This window comes from Aristolochia californica, unplaced genomic scaffold, assembly GCF_029961685.1.
Source record: "Aristolochia californica isolate CCGP_79_NKW_82.1479 unplaced genomic scaffold, dmAriCali1.0.hap1 SCAF_12, whole genome shotgun sequence".
Taxonomy (NCBI): Eukaryota; Viridiplantae; Streptophyta; class Magnoliopsida; order Piperales; family Aristolochiaceae; genus Aristolochia; species Aristolochia californica.
In genome coordinates this window covers 18,505,415-18,518,939 of record NW_027181793.1, presented here as the reverse complement: position 1 = coordinate 18,518,939, position 13,525 = coordinate 18,505,415, and the positions used below count along the sequence as shown (strand labels likewise).

General features: G+C 38.6%; 1 protein-coding gene across 1 annotated transcript; it reads left to right on the top strand.

Annotated features, from left to right (window-relative positions):
• Positions 1-558: 558 nt before the first annotated feature.
• On the top strand, positions 559-2,139 carry LOC137946639 (mannan endo-1,4-beta-mannosidase 5-like). Its single transcript, XM_068792966.1, has 5 exons — positions 559-891; positions 982-1,176; positions 1,264-1,386; positions 1,481-1,683; positions 1,782-2,139. Exons 1-5 carry the CDS (start codon positions 559-561, stop codon positions 2,137-2,139), a joined length of 1,212 nt encoding a protein of 403 aa, XP_068649067.1.
• The last annotated feature ends 11,386 nt before the right edge of the window (positions 2,140-13,525 follow it).

Below are 13,525 nucleotides of genomic sequence, written 5' to 3'. Positions count from 1 at the left end.
CATTTAGCCCTTGGTTTTGTTAGTTATCTAACGACTAAAGTCCCTTTTGATCTTTTCATATAACTACTGAAGCCATTCTTTTTCAGAAAGACGAACTTTTTCATTGGCATTCCATTCTGGAAGTGCTTTTTTTTTTCTTTCGATCATATAGCTCTTTCTTATCCGTGAAAATTCAAAATTTCCTTCTTTATCAAATTAATCATCCTAGGCCACATGGGAGCTGTATAAACCTTGTAACTGGTTCCTGGCTTTGGGGGATTCTTTCAACTAACTCGAAACTACCAGTCACATGCTGTACCTTCACAAACGAGCATTCTAGCAGGAAAACTCCCAAACTGAATTTGGCAATTCCCTACAACGGCAGGCCTCCTCTCTCTATTCCAAAACAACATTTACTTAATTCCTGCATCGTTTCTAGCTCTTGTAAGAAGCTTTTGCCACTGCACATTTGCTATATAAGTGACACCTACTCGCAGCTCTAAACAACCCACAAACAGTGCAATTTAATCCTTCTTCCTTCCCCTCTCTTGCTATCTGTGTTTTCCGTTCCACTTTCCAATGGCTAAGTCTGCCAGGATCAGCTGCATCTTGGGCATCTTCTCCCTTTTGTTTCTCCTTTGTGGAGCTCGGAATGCACCACTTGGTGGTGGATTTGTTCAAACAACGGGCACCCAGTTCATGTTCGACGGTTCCCCGTTTCTCTTTAATGGGTTTAATTCATATTGGATGATGCATGTAGCAGCAGACCCTGCAGAGAGGCCAAAGGTTTCTACTGTCTTCCGAGATGCTGCTGCCGCCGGTCTTACGGTTTGCCGGACATGGGCATTCAGTGATGGAGGCGACGGTGCACTACAAATTTCTCCAGGAGTTTATGATGAAAGAGTCTTTCAGGTTTGTCATCTCAGTTTGTAGTTTAGAGTTTGAGCTTCCTGAAAGGACTATTTGCTCATGTAAAGGACTATTTGGTGATGGTAATTGCAGGGACTGGACTTTGTGGTTGCAGAGGCTAGCAAGTATGGCATCCGTCTCATCTTGAGCTTAGTCAATAATTTTGGAGACTATGGAGGAAGATCACAATATGTAAAATGGGCACAAAACGCTGGAGTACAAGTCCAAGGTGATGATGATTTCTACACTAATCCTGTTGTCAAGAGTTACTACAAGAACCACATCAAGGTAAAGAAAGGGACAATCACTTGAATTTTTATGCATGCATCGAAGAGGCATGTTCTAATAGGCCTACGTTTTATGTTTTTGGTGCAGAGGGCTGTAACAAGGTTCAATACCATCACCAAAACCATGTACAAAGATGACCCAACGATCATGGCATGGGAGCTGATCAATGAACCTCGGTGCCAAGCTGACTACTCTGGTAATACAGTTGATGTAAGTCCAAACGCCATCCACTTCAGCCAACCCGTTACGAAAATGGAAAATAAAAAACTGCTTCTCCTGACTTACTTGTTCTACGACTAAACAGGGTTGGGTTAAGGAGATGGCTTCTTTCACAAAGTCACTAGATCAGCAACACTTACTTGAGATTGGCATGGAAGGTTTTTATGGCGATTCGGTGCCTGAGAGGAAGCAATTTAATCCAGGTTACCAAGTTGGTACTGATTTCATAAAGAGCAATCTCTTGCAGGAAATCGATTTTACCACAATACATGCATATCCTGATATATGGTGGGTTAGTTAAAATTATCTCACTAATGAACAAACACCATTGAGATTGTTGTAGATAAGTGGAGTTCACATTGACAAATTCTTCCTACTCTACACAGGCTATCTGGACAAAGTGACGAAGCACAGATTGATTTTATGCAAAGGTGGATGATGAGTCACTCTACAGATTCAGGAACGATAATAAAGAAGCCATTGGTTTTCTCCGAGTTCGGAAAATCGAAGAAAGACCCTGGATTCAGTATGTATGGCAGGGATGTTTACCTAGGAGCAGTTTATAGGAACATCTATAATGCTGCAAGAAGTACGGGAGCAGTTGGTGGAGGCTTGGTCTGGCATCTAATGGCGGAGGGGATGGAGCCATACTACGATGGTTACGAGATCATTTTATCACAGCAACCCTCTACTGATCGTGTAATCGCCCAACAATCTCACCAGATGTCAGCATTGATACCTTGACCAAGCCTCATGAAGACACACTCAGAAGCTAGATTATACATTCAGAATCGGCGTTTCTTTTAGAGAGCATTAGCAAAATGCCATTCTTTGAGTTCTAGACGTCATTGATATTTGCCATGAAATAAAACACTATCAACAGAATCATTTCTGTTCTTCATATGGTTTTGACAAAAGTTTAGACTCAGTTCAAAGAAAACAAAGACCAGCACCAAGTCTTACTCTAAGCCGATCTTTTTAAGCATCATATAAGTGAATACCATGCACTAACAGTAACTTGCAGTAAGCTCAGGAACAACACACGCATTAAATAATTGGGATGGTTTTGTTCTTGTAACTTCTTAAATCTGTTTTACGGATGTAGAATTCAAAAATGGTTTATGAGATTTTAAATCAACATGACCTTTGAATCTTTTTATATAGATATATCTTTCTAGAAATATCGCATTGAGAAATGGTTTATTGGGTCAGAAATCAGACTCACCGAGATTTCTTTTGAGACATTATTCTTGTTGAAAGAAATAGACAAACATAATATAAATATATTTTTTTTTTGTCTCTTCTTCACTCTCTCTAGGGTGAAGGGTATACTTAGGATTTAAGTACTTTTGACATCTATAAATAAAGGCTAAAGGGGAGGTTTGGATACCTTCCACAGCCCTAATTCTCTCCCTTGCTTCTCTCCTCCACGTGACTACTTCTCTTCTCCTCTTCTCCTTTTATCCTTTCCTCTTCTTCTTCTTTCGTCTTCTCTCCAGCATTCTAAGTTGAAGATCTTGATAGTATGGAATTGTGAAATCAACATGGTATTAGACCAGTGATTTCATGTTTCCAATTTTTTTTACTCTGATCATGATTCATGAAGAAACTGTTCACCATGTTGCATGACAAATATAAGTTTTTCTCTTGTTCTTGGATCAAAAGTAGTTGATAGCCCATGCTTCCCTTCAATATTGTCACTATTTATTGCTGCTAATATGCATCTTTTAATGATGATTTACTGCTGCTAATCTGATGGTATACTTGCTATTTTGCTCGGTATACTTGTTGGGATCTTATGTTGCTATGCTAGCTCATAACCTGAATCCATTTGCTGCCATAATCCTGGTTCATAACCCTTAATGGTAGGGGTGGCATTGAACTGAACCGGTTCGAGCTCAACTCAGTTTATCTAGATCTCGAACTAAGTTTGAGATCCAGATCGGACTCGTTTAAGTTAACGAGCCGAGCTCGACCCAACCATGGTTCATTTCGAAAGTTCGTGAGCCGGCTCGTTAACTAAATGAGGGCCTGAGCGCGGAGTGGTCTTCGACTCTTCATCCTTCATTCTTTGGAACTGGCAGGCAGCGATTGAGCGAAAATGGGGAGTAGGGGGGGGGGGGGGGGGTGGAGAAGATTGGAAGGAAATCGACTGTAATCTGCTCCTTTAGGTAAGTTTCTCTTCTTCACTCTCTCTAGGGTGAAGGGTATTCTTGTAGTTTATGTACTTTTGACATCTATAAATAAAGGCTAAAGGGGTTTGGATGTGTGGGCCTTCCTTGGTTGTGTGGGCTTGGGCCCATCTTCCAACACTCCCCCTCAAGTTGGGGGTGAGAGAACATCATGAATGCCCAACTTGTTGTAAATGGTGTATAGGATCTTCCCATATAAAATGACATTCCACCGTATCTTCCAACACTCCCACTCAAGCTGGTGGTCTCTTCCAAGAGGCCTAGGTGGCATATTATAAGTGAGTGTAAAATCACTCCTAGTTGTAAGACATTGCTCCATACTCCAGTCAAATAACTTGTCGGAAGATGGGCCCAAACCCATAAGACCAAGGAAGGCCCACACATCCAAGAGATGTGGAAGATGGACTCAAGGCCCCTCTACCAAGGAGAAGGCCGACCCATACAATGATGGAATGATGAGTCATACACAATAAGAAGTCTTACAGAGCCAAAATTATTTTGGAAACATGTCTTCTATTTATATTGGGTTATTTAATTATGCTAGGACTTATTTTTAAATGTTAAAGTTTGGGTGTAATTGGGACAAATGTAGTTTAATTTTAATTGGACTCTACTACCTTCCTCTATTATAAATAGAGATTCATGTACTCTGATTACATTAAGTCGATGAAGTATTTATCTTTTCCACAAATTCAATACGGTATCAGAGCAGGTACTCATATGTGGGTCTCCACCCAAATTATCCACATGTAAGAGCTCAGAGGGCCTACATGTGAGTGGGAGTGTTAAGGAATAATCCCACATAGATTAGTGAAAATAAATATGTTGAATTTATTAGTTGGGAAAGAGGTTTCCTAAGATGGCTAGTTATTTTGGTATGGGCCTTGGACCCAACTTCACATGGTATCAGAGCAGGTTCTGTGAGTTGACTTGTTCAACCCACAAAGGTAATGTGATATTTTCTTATCTATTATCTCTAGCAGTTTAGGTTCATATTTATCTATTTTTTTCAGTCCCTATACCCATTATTTTCTTTACACCTCTATACTATTATCCTATTTCCGGGAATTTTTGGTTCATGACCACTGACCTTGACGATCCCTCTCTGTCTCTGAAGTTGCTCTCCTGCTCCGTTCGGCGTATGTGAGAAGATATTGTAGTTTGGACGTCTCCTTATCTGGATTAATCTCTATTATTCAGTCTACTATTCTTATGATTTTTGAGTTGTTGCTACCTCTCATCTTTTGAGATATCTGCTGTAAGTTATCTTCATCATATTTTGCCATCCAACCTTCTGCTAGTTGGAAACTTTCTCGCATCGGTAGAGAAGAACGTGCTTTGTTTCGTCTAGCCTGACCTTATCTTCCAGAGACGTGCTCGTTGGAAAAACCAAAGACATTATTTGTGCCATAGCTGATGACTTCTCATGGTGAGGAAGTCACCGAGCATTCCTACCATGATTGTCGATAATATATTTGCTCTGTTTGGGAAGATTTACTGCTGATTCTCCAGGAGATATCCTCTCTGCAATTTTCAAAAAATTTGCCTTAGATTATTTTGCTCCGGTGATTGAGTCTCTACATGAGAGAATTATTTTTCGAAAGATTTGTTTAGTGCCAGCATTGCCATCTCTGGTTCTCCGCACTGTTAGGAAGTGAGGAGGACGACAGTAGGCTGCGGCTGGAACTGCTGTTACTTGGTGTTTTTTTTTTTTTGCTGTCCTAGCATTGTACTGGAATCAAGTTTATTTCTAGAAATTTCTTCCGAGCTAGCTCAACTTATTCGGTTATGCCAGCATCACACTGGAATATGTTGATGCTGTTTTTTGTTCATCCACAACTCTGTTGGTGTTGCAAGGGACGGCGACCCTAGCTCTACTGAGGGGGAGAAAGAACGTTTAATTTGCCCCATTGCCGAAGAAGAAGAAGAAGACTGTTGTGATTAAATTTTTCCTAAGTTAAGAAAATTTAATCAAGCATCGGTTCAATGCCTTCTCCAACCCGGATTGGGCTGAGTTTACCTAGCAACCCCACAACCCGAGCTTTGTCTATTCTACCGATTTAACTCGGGCCAACTTGGTCCAGGTCAACTGACTTGGCCTACTTGTTTTCTGCATCGGATATATGGGTTTGGGTCCCAAGTTTTACATATATTTCTATCGCGACTCGGCTATAGTGGTCTACTATTTGACTCGGCGCAACTTGATACTATTTCTCTAGCTGGATTATTATTTTGAGGTATTCACAACATATTCCTTGGTTAACATATTATTTGATGCAGATACTCACATCAGATTATTTCATGATTCCTTTACAAGGATTTTTATTATTTTGGTTCATGTTATATGGGTCCAGACCCATTTCAGCTGCAACTATTGTGTCTCTTTGGATGAGACATTATTATTGAAGAAGTGGTGGCCTCAACATCCTATCTTCCTCTTTACCCATTACCCATTAGTTATTTGGCAGTCTCTCTCCTACCATCCTTTATTTGGCTCTCAAATACATATTTGGGCCAACCTCTTGTGTTGCTTCAGTTGGTGTTTTAAGTCCATCATATATATGGGTGTTTTAAGTCCATTGAGACTTTTTTATATATATACCCATGGGTCTTTTATCGCCATCTTGTAAGTAACAGGCATTACCCACTTATCACCCATTTCTACCTTTGAGAGTCGGTGCCCGGATTGGGACACTGTGATGGAGGAGCTTATTACTACGTCTATGTTATTTTCTTCAAACTAAGATCACTTTCATTATCTCACCCTCAGCATGAGGGGGAGTGTTAGAAGATATGGAGGATTGCCATTTTATATGAGAAGATCCTATACACACCATTTGCAACAAGTTGGGAGTTCATTATGTTCTCTCACCCCCAACTTGAGGGGGAGTATTGGAAGATGGGCCCAAGCCCACACGACCAAAGAAAGCCTACATATCCAAGTGTGTTGGAAGATGGGCCCAAGCCCACACGACCAAGGAAGGCCTACATATCCAAGTGTGTTAGAAGATGGGTCCAAGCCCATAAGACCAAGGAAGGGCCACACATCCAAGAGATGTAGAAGATGGGCTCAAGGCCCATAGACCAAAGAGAAAGCCCCAAGCCCATACAATGATGGCATGATGAGTCTTACACAATTAGAAGTCTTACATAGCCAAAATTATTATGGAAACATGTCTCATAGAAGAGTTTCAGTTTAAAGGTGTTTTAGTCATGTAAGTCTTCTATTTATATTGGGTTATTTAATTATGCTAGGACTTACCTTTAAGAATTAGAGTTTGGGTGTAATTGGGACAAAGGTAGTTTAATTTTAATTAAACTCTACTACCTTCCTCTATTATAAATAGAGGTTCATGTACTCTGATTACATTAAGTCAATAAAGTATTTTTATTTTCCATAAATTCAACATAACTCATGTTGGATGTTGTGCACACTTCTATCTTCTATAGGTTGTGGGTCTATAGGCATTACTCAAAAGTGTAATAAAACTCTTCCATCACTGTGCCCCTCCACAGGACACCGACTCTCAAATGCTAGGAGTAATAAATGCCAATTAAGGGGGGTAACGGGTAATCACCCGGAAGATAATATTTTGGGGCCTCCATTTGCTTTCTTCTTCATCATAATAACCAATACTGACAACAATCAACAACTGAAAAGTCTTTCAATAATAATGTCTCAGCCAAAGAGACACTATAGCAATAACTAAAATGGGCTTGGGCCCAATAACATGTACCAAATAGTGAAAATCTTAAAAAAATAACCCATAAAATAATCCGTTGCGAATCTGTGCTCCAAATAACATGCTGACCAATTAATAGGCTCCAAATACCTCAAAATAATAATCCAATCGGACACAGAGGGACCAAATCGAGTTGAGTCAGATATCAGACCAATATAGTCAAGTTTTTGGGTGTACCTATTTTGTTCACGATACTTCCCCCCCATCCTACTAAATTGGATCCCAGGGTAATTAAATATTTTTTTTTGGTGCTCTCATACTCAAAAAGGAAATGTATGTTACAATCTCTCTTCAAAAACTGTTTGTTTCTAGTGATGTGTCATTCTTTGAGGACCGATCATTTTATCTATCCACAGGTGCTCCACCTTGTTTTTTCGTAGCCAATGAGTTTCCTAATTCTATTGTGCTGATTGATGACTCAAAAAATCTTGGCCGTATTGATGTACTCGCCCCCCTCCCCCTTGAAGCATTGGCCAACACGATACCTATGGAGTCTCCATATTTCTCTAAGGTAAGCTCTCCTTTTCCACTCCCTATTTTTTGTCTTGTTTTTGATACCCGACCCATTGCTCTTTGGAAGGAACCTAGGGCCTGCACCTGACCTTCTACCTCTCACCCCATTGCTCATTTTTTATCTACCCATCAGTTATCATCATCTTGCTATCAGTTTCTTGCCTCTATTTTTGTTGCTATTCCTCATTCTTATCAGGAGGCCCTACAAAATCCAGGATGGAAAACAACCATGGATGAAGAGATGACAAACCTTTACGAGAATCAAATGTGACACCTTGTTTCCATACCATCTGGAAAAAAGTCGATGGGCTGTAAATGGGTCTTCGCTGTCAAACAAATCTGAATGACATAGTGGCTTTCCTTAAAGCCCGCCTTATACCCAATGTTATGGTATTGATTATGAGGAGACCTTTATGCAAAGCTCATCTTCGTGCATCTCTTATTATCTCTCGCTGCTAATTCTTGATGACCTATCTTTTAACTAGATGTAAAGAATGCCCTCCTCAATAGCGATATTAAGGAGGAAAATTATATGCAGCAACTACCTTGATATGTGGTTGAGGGGGAGTTGGTGTGTCGCCTTAAAAAAATCATTATATGGTCTAAAGCAATTTCCACGATCCTGTTTTGACAAGTTTAGTCAAGTATTGATTCAATTCGGGTTCACAAGGTGCTCTGTGAACCATTCTATATTTGTCAAGCATACCGAGAAAGGATTCGTACTACTTGCAGTTTACGTGGATGATATTATTTTGATGGGTAGTGATACTGATAGTATCAATCAAGTAAGAAACAAGATATGCAGTGAATTCAAGATGAAAAACTTGGGACTCTTTAAGTACTTTCTTGATATTGAGGTTCTTCAGTTTAAGCATGGTAGTATTATCTTATCACAAAAAAAATATGTTCTTGAAATGCTTGAAGAAACATGAATGATGTGATGTCGCATTGATGACACCCCTATGAAGACAAATATAAAACTATGTGCTAGCGCGGAGAAGAAGTTGACTTGGGCAAGTCCGTATATACATAAATCTTAGATGTCTCATTGTCAGGCATTGGAGAGGATTCTTAGGTACTCAAAAAAGGCACCGAGACAAGGGCTCTTACATAAGTGTCATGGTCATCTCAATATTTAAAGCTTCTTTGATGTGGATTGGGCTGGATCACCAGATGATAGAAAATCTACTTTAGGATATTGTACTCTAGTTGGAGGTAACCTTGTTATGTGGAAGAGTAAAAAATAAAATGTGGTTGAATGGTCCAGTGCAGAAGTAGAATACATAACCATGTCATATGTGGTAAGTGAGCTTCTATGGATTAAATCTCTTCTAGTAGGATTGGGATTCCACAAGACGACCATATGGAACTCTACTGTGATAGTCAAACAGCGATCCACATTGCCTCTAATGTAGTTTTTGATGAGAGAACTAAGCATATCGAGGTGGACTATCCCTTTGTGAGATGAAAGTTGCAAGCAAGAATCATAAGTCTTAAACATGCCTCAACTCATAGACAACTTGCTGATATGTTCACAAAGTAAGTTAAGTCCAACATTCTCTCCACTACAAATACCAAGCTGGGGGATAAACGCTTTTTTTCACCACTAACTTGAGGGGGAGTGTTGATAGACATAGACAAGCCTTGGTGTCATTATTGTAAATATCTTAAGTTTTTTGTCTCTTCTTCCCTCTCTCTCTCTAGGGTGAAGGATATACTTATAATTTATGTACTCTTGACATCTATAAATAAAGGCTAAAGGGGAGGGGAGGGGAGAGGTTTGGTTAGCTTCCTCTACCCTAATTCTCTCCCTTTCTTCTCTGCTCCACGTGACCACTTTTCTTCTCCTCTTCTCTTCTTCTCTTCTCCTCTTCTCTTCTCCTTCTTCCTTCTTCTCTCTAACATTCTAAGTTGAAGATCTTGATAGTATGAAATTCTGAAATCAACAATTCTTTATATAAAGTCTCTTTCTTGATGGCATAAAATGTCTCAAAAAACAAAAGTCTTTTGCTATCGCTCAAACCTTTCATGTGGCTTGACATTTACTGCTTGAAATATCGATTTCTATTGGCAGAAAACTCCAATTGTTCAAATTTTTATTAGAAAATAGACTCAAAGAAATTTCCATAAATATATAATTTGTTGTGTGAGAAATGAATTATGCAGGTGAGAACTCTAGAGAAACAATGGGTATTGGGGTAAAAAAACACATTGGGGAAGAAGAAAGTAGAATACAAACCTAAAATAATAGAGATGAAAGATAAGAAAACAACCACATTATCTCTATGGGTTGATTGTGTCAACTCATAGAACTTGCTCTGATACCATGTTGAATTTTTGGAAAAAATAATTCATTACTTTTTTAATTTGAGTACACTTGGCATATATTTTTATGACAGGAAATATATAGAATCATAATGAAATTAAACTACCCAGGTCCTAGTTACACCTATTCCTATTTACAATCAAACTAAACACTAATAAAAGAAAACTAAATAACTAAAACACCTTTGAACTGAGACACTCTTGTGTGATTTCATCCCATGAGACTTCTGTTAGACTTTACCATATTAATTCTCCTTCTTTGAGATATCTTCATATGAGTATCATGTAAGGATTTTTCGTAGTTTCTCTTCAACACACTTTCTTAATCCTTGGGTCTAAACCTCTTGTCCTAGTTAGAGCTTAGCATCTAAATTTTTTGCATATGTTTGCATTTCATAAATTATGAGCTCTATAATATGTGAACTAATGGACTCATTTGACTCACTTTCATGTCACACATCATTAACTTTTGTTGTTGCTCTTCTATCATCAAGGTTGTTGGGAGCCTCCTCTGTCTCACCAACTCCTTCTTTCTAGCTTTATTAGGTGATCAGTTGCCTTGATTTTGCTTGTTGGTCATGATTTCTGCAGAGACCCTTGATAGAGCTAGGTGGATCACTTGCTCACTCTTTGTTTGGTAAGCAAGTTGATAGCTTTTGTTGCTGTCATTGCAACTAGCTCCTTGCCTCTTAGCCAATCCAATGGCTTGGGCTAAGGTGGAGGATCAAAACATTTGGACTTCAGTGACAATGTTATCTTGATGCCACTCAAGATAACGACCCACCAATGCAGCTTCATGCCAATATTTTCTTTGTCGCTAATGGCTCCAGCTCAATTTTGAATTGAGCTATGAAACTATCTTGCCAAAACTTGTTTGAGGTCAGTTCCAGCATTTTGTAATCTTCTAGTTCAAAGGGTGAATTAGAGGCAGCCTTGAACAAGTTCCTAGTGTAGTTTCAATTCCACTTTATTGTCAAAGCTACATTCCTGTATTGATCATTATCCTCTATGTGTAAGGACACCGACCCTACCTTCTATATGTTTGTCGTAAGATTCTATTGAGATAATATTGATGGTAGAAAATACTTAAGTTACTAATGATGTGCATTTAATACGCCTTGTAGCTCAAAAACTCCCCAAAATGAAACTTTTGGTAGCATATCCATTTGATTGGCCAAGAATTTTCCAAATGGCCCATACAAAAAGGGAAGAAAGTAGCTTATACCAAAAAACATATTGTTTGATCAAATAATAGAGATCAACATTACAAGCTACTTAGAACCATTTGAACAAACAAAAAAAAAGGTTCAATTAAAGTTCGTACACCCAAATATCTAACCAGAAGGTTTATCTAACCACAAGGTTCACAATGGCATAAAATGATAAATGTTGAATTTACGGAAAAGAGAAATACTTCATTGACTTCATAAAACTTATTATAATATGAGTACATAAACCTCTAGTTATCACAGAGGAAGGTAGTAGAGTCCAATTACAATAAAACTACCTTTGTCGCAATTACACCCAAACTCTAACACTTAAAGATAAGTCCTACCATAATTAAATAACTCAATATAGATAAAATACAAACATAACTCAAACTAAAACCCCTCTAGGATGTGACCATAAGATAAATATGGCTTTGTGAGTCCTTCTTGATCTTCCAACTTATGTGATAAGGATGCCAGCTCGTGGTAATCATGGTGGGTCCTACTTCTTATGGTCTTGGGCCCGTCTTGTGGGCCTTCCTTGGTCGTGTGGCCCATCTTATAATACTTTTAGATATGTGAGCCTTCCTTGGTCGTGTGGGCTTGGGCCCTATCTTCTGTTGAATTTATGAAAAAGTGAAATACTTCTTTGACATCAATAACTTGTTGTAATCAGAGTACATGAACCTCTATTTATAATAGAGGAAGGTAGTAGAGTCCAATCACAATAAAACTACCCTTGTCCCAATTACACCCAAACTCTAACACTTAAAGATAAGTCTTAGCAAAATTAAATAACTCAATATTGATAAAAGACAAACATAACTCAAACTAAAACTCTTATTTGACGTGACCATATGTTAAGATACTTTTGTGAGTCCTTCTTGATCTTCAAACTGATGTGATAAGGATGCCAGCTCATGGTAATCATTGTCGGTCCTACTTCTTATGGGTTTGGGCCCATCTTATAATAATCTTAGATATGTGGGCCTTCCTTGGTCGTGTGGGCTTGAACTTATCTTCCAACACTCCCCCTCAAGTTGGGGGTGAGAGAACAACATTAATTCCCAGCTTGTTGCAAATGATGTATAGTATATTTTTGTATAAAATGGCACATCTTCCAATATGCCTTCATCTTCCAATACTCCCCCTCACACTGTTGCGTCCTTCATTGAGGCCCTGTGGCATTATATAAGTGAGAGTAAAAATCACTCCTAGCTGGTAAGCCATTTCTTCATACTCCAATCCTAATGCTGGATGTAGGGCACACTCCACTTCTATCGGTAGTGTGTCTATCGGCATTGCTCTGAAGTGTCCACCACCGTGTCCCTCCACAGGACAATGACTCTCAAGTGGTAGGAGACATAAAAGCCATTACAGGGGGGGGGGGGGGGGGGGGGGGGGGTTGGAGTGAAGGGATACCATAGATGTAATAATAAGTTCCTCCATCATGGACTTCCAACCACAAATAATTTTCTTCTTTTTTACGGGGATGAAGTTCCTCCGTCATGGACTCCCAACCACAAATAATTTTCTTCTTTTTGACGGGGATGAAGTTCCTCCGTCATGGACTCCCAACCACAAATAATTTTTATCTTTTTGACGGGGTAAAATAAATGATGACATGAGACCACCTTTTCTTCAATAATAATGTTCCCAAAGATACATAATAGCTATAGCTAAATATAACACGACCATCTTCCAACACATATAACATGAACAAAAATAATAAACCTTGTAGAAGGACCCATGCAATAATCATAATCCGATATAAATATTTCTAGACTTAAATAAAATTCATAAAAGTGTAATATTTCTTCATAAAATATAATTATCAGAAGATAAATGATCTAATAGGTTTCGGTCTCTGTCATCTAGTTGAACTAAGTTCTGTTTCTCCTATTTTTTTAGAATGACCATTGACTTTTCCAAGATCAATATCTCCTTATAAAAAAATCATACCAAGAATTGGTTGAATATGTAATAAAATAGACTTACTTATCTTTCTTTTGATATATAATTCTGCATATAAAGTCTCTTTCTTGATAGCATAAAATACCTCGGAAGTTGAGCCTTTCTGCTGCCACTTGAACCTCTTTTTCAATCTAACCTTTGCTGATTCAAATATCGATTTCTCTTTGGAGATAAT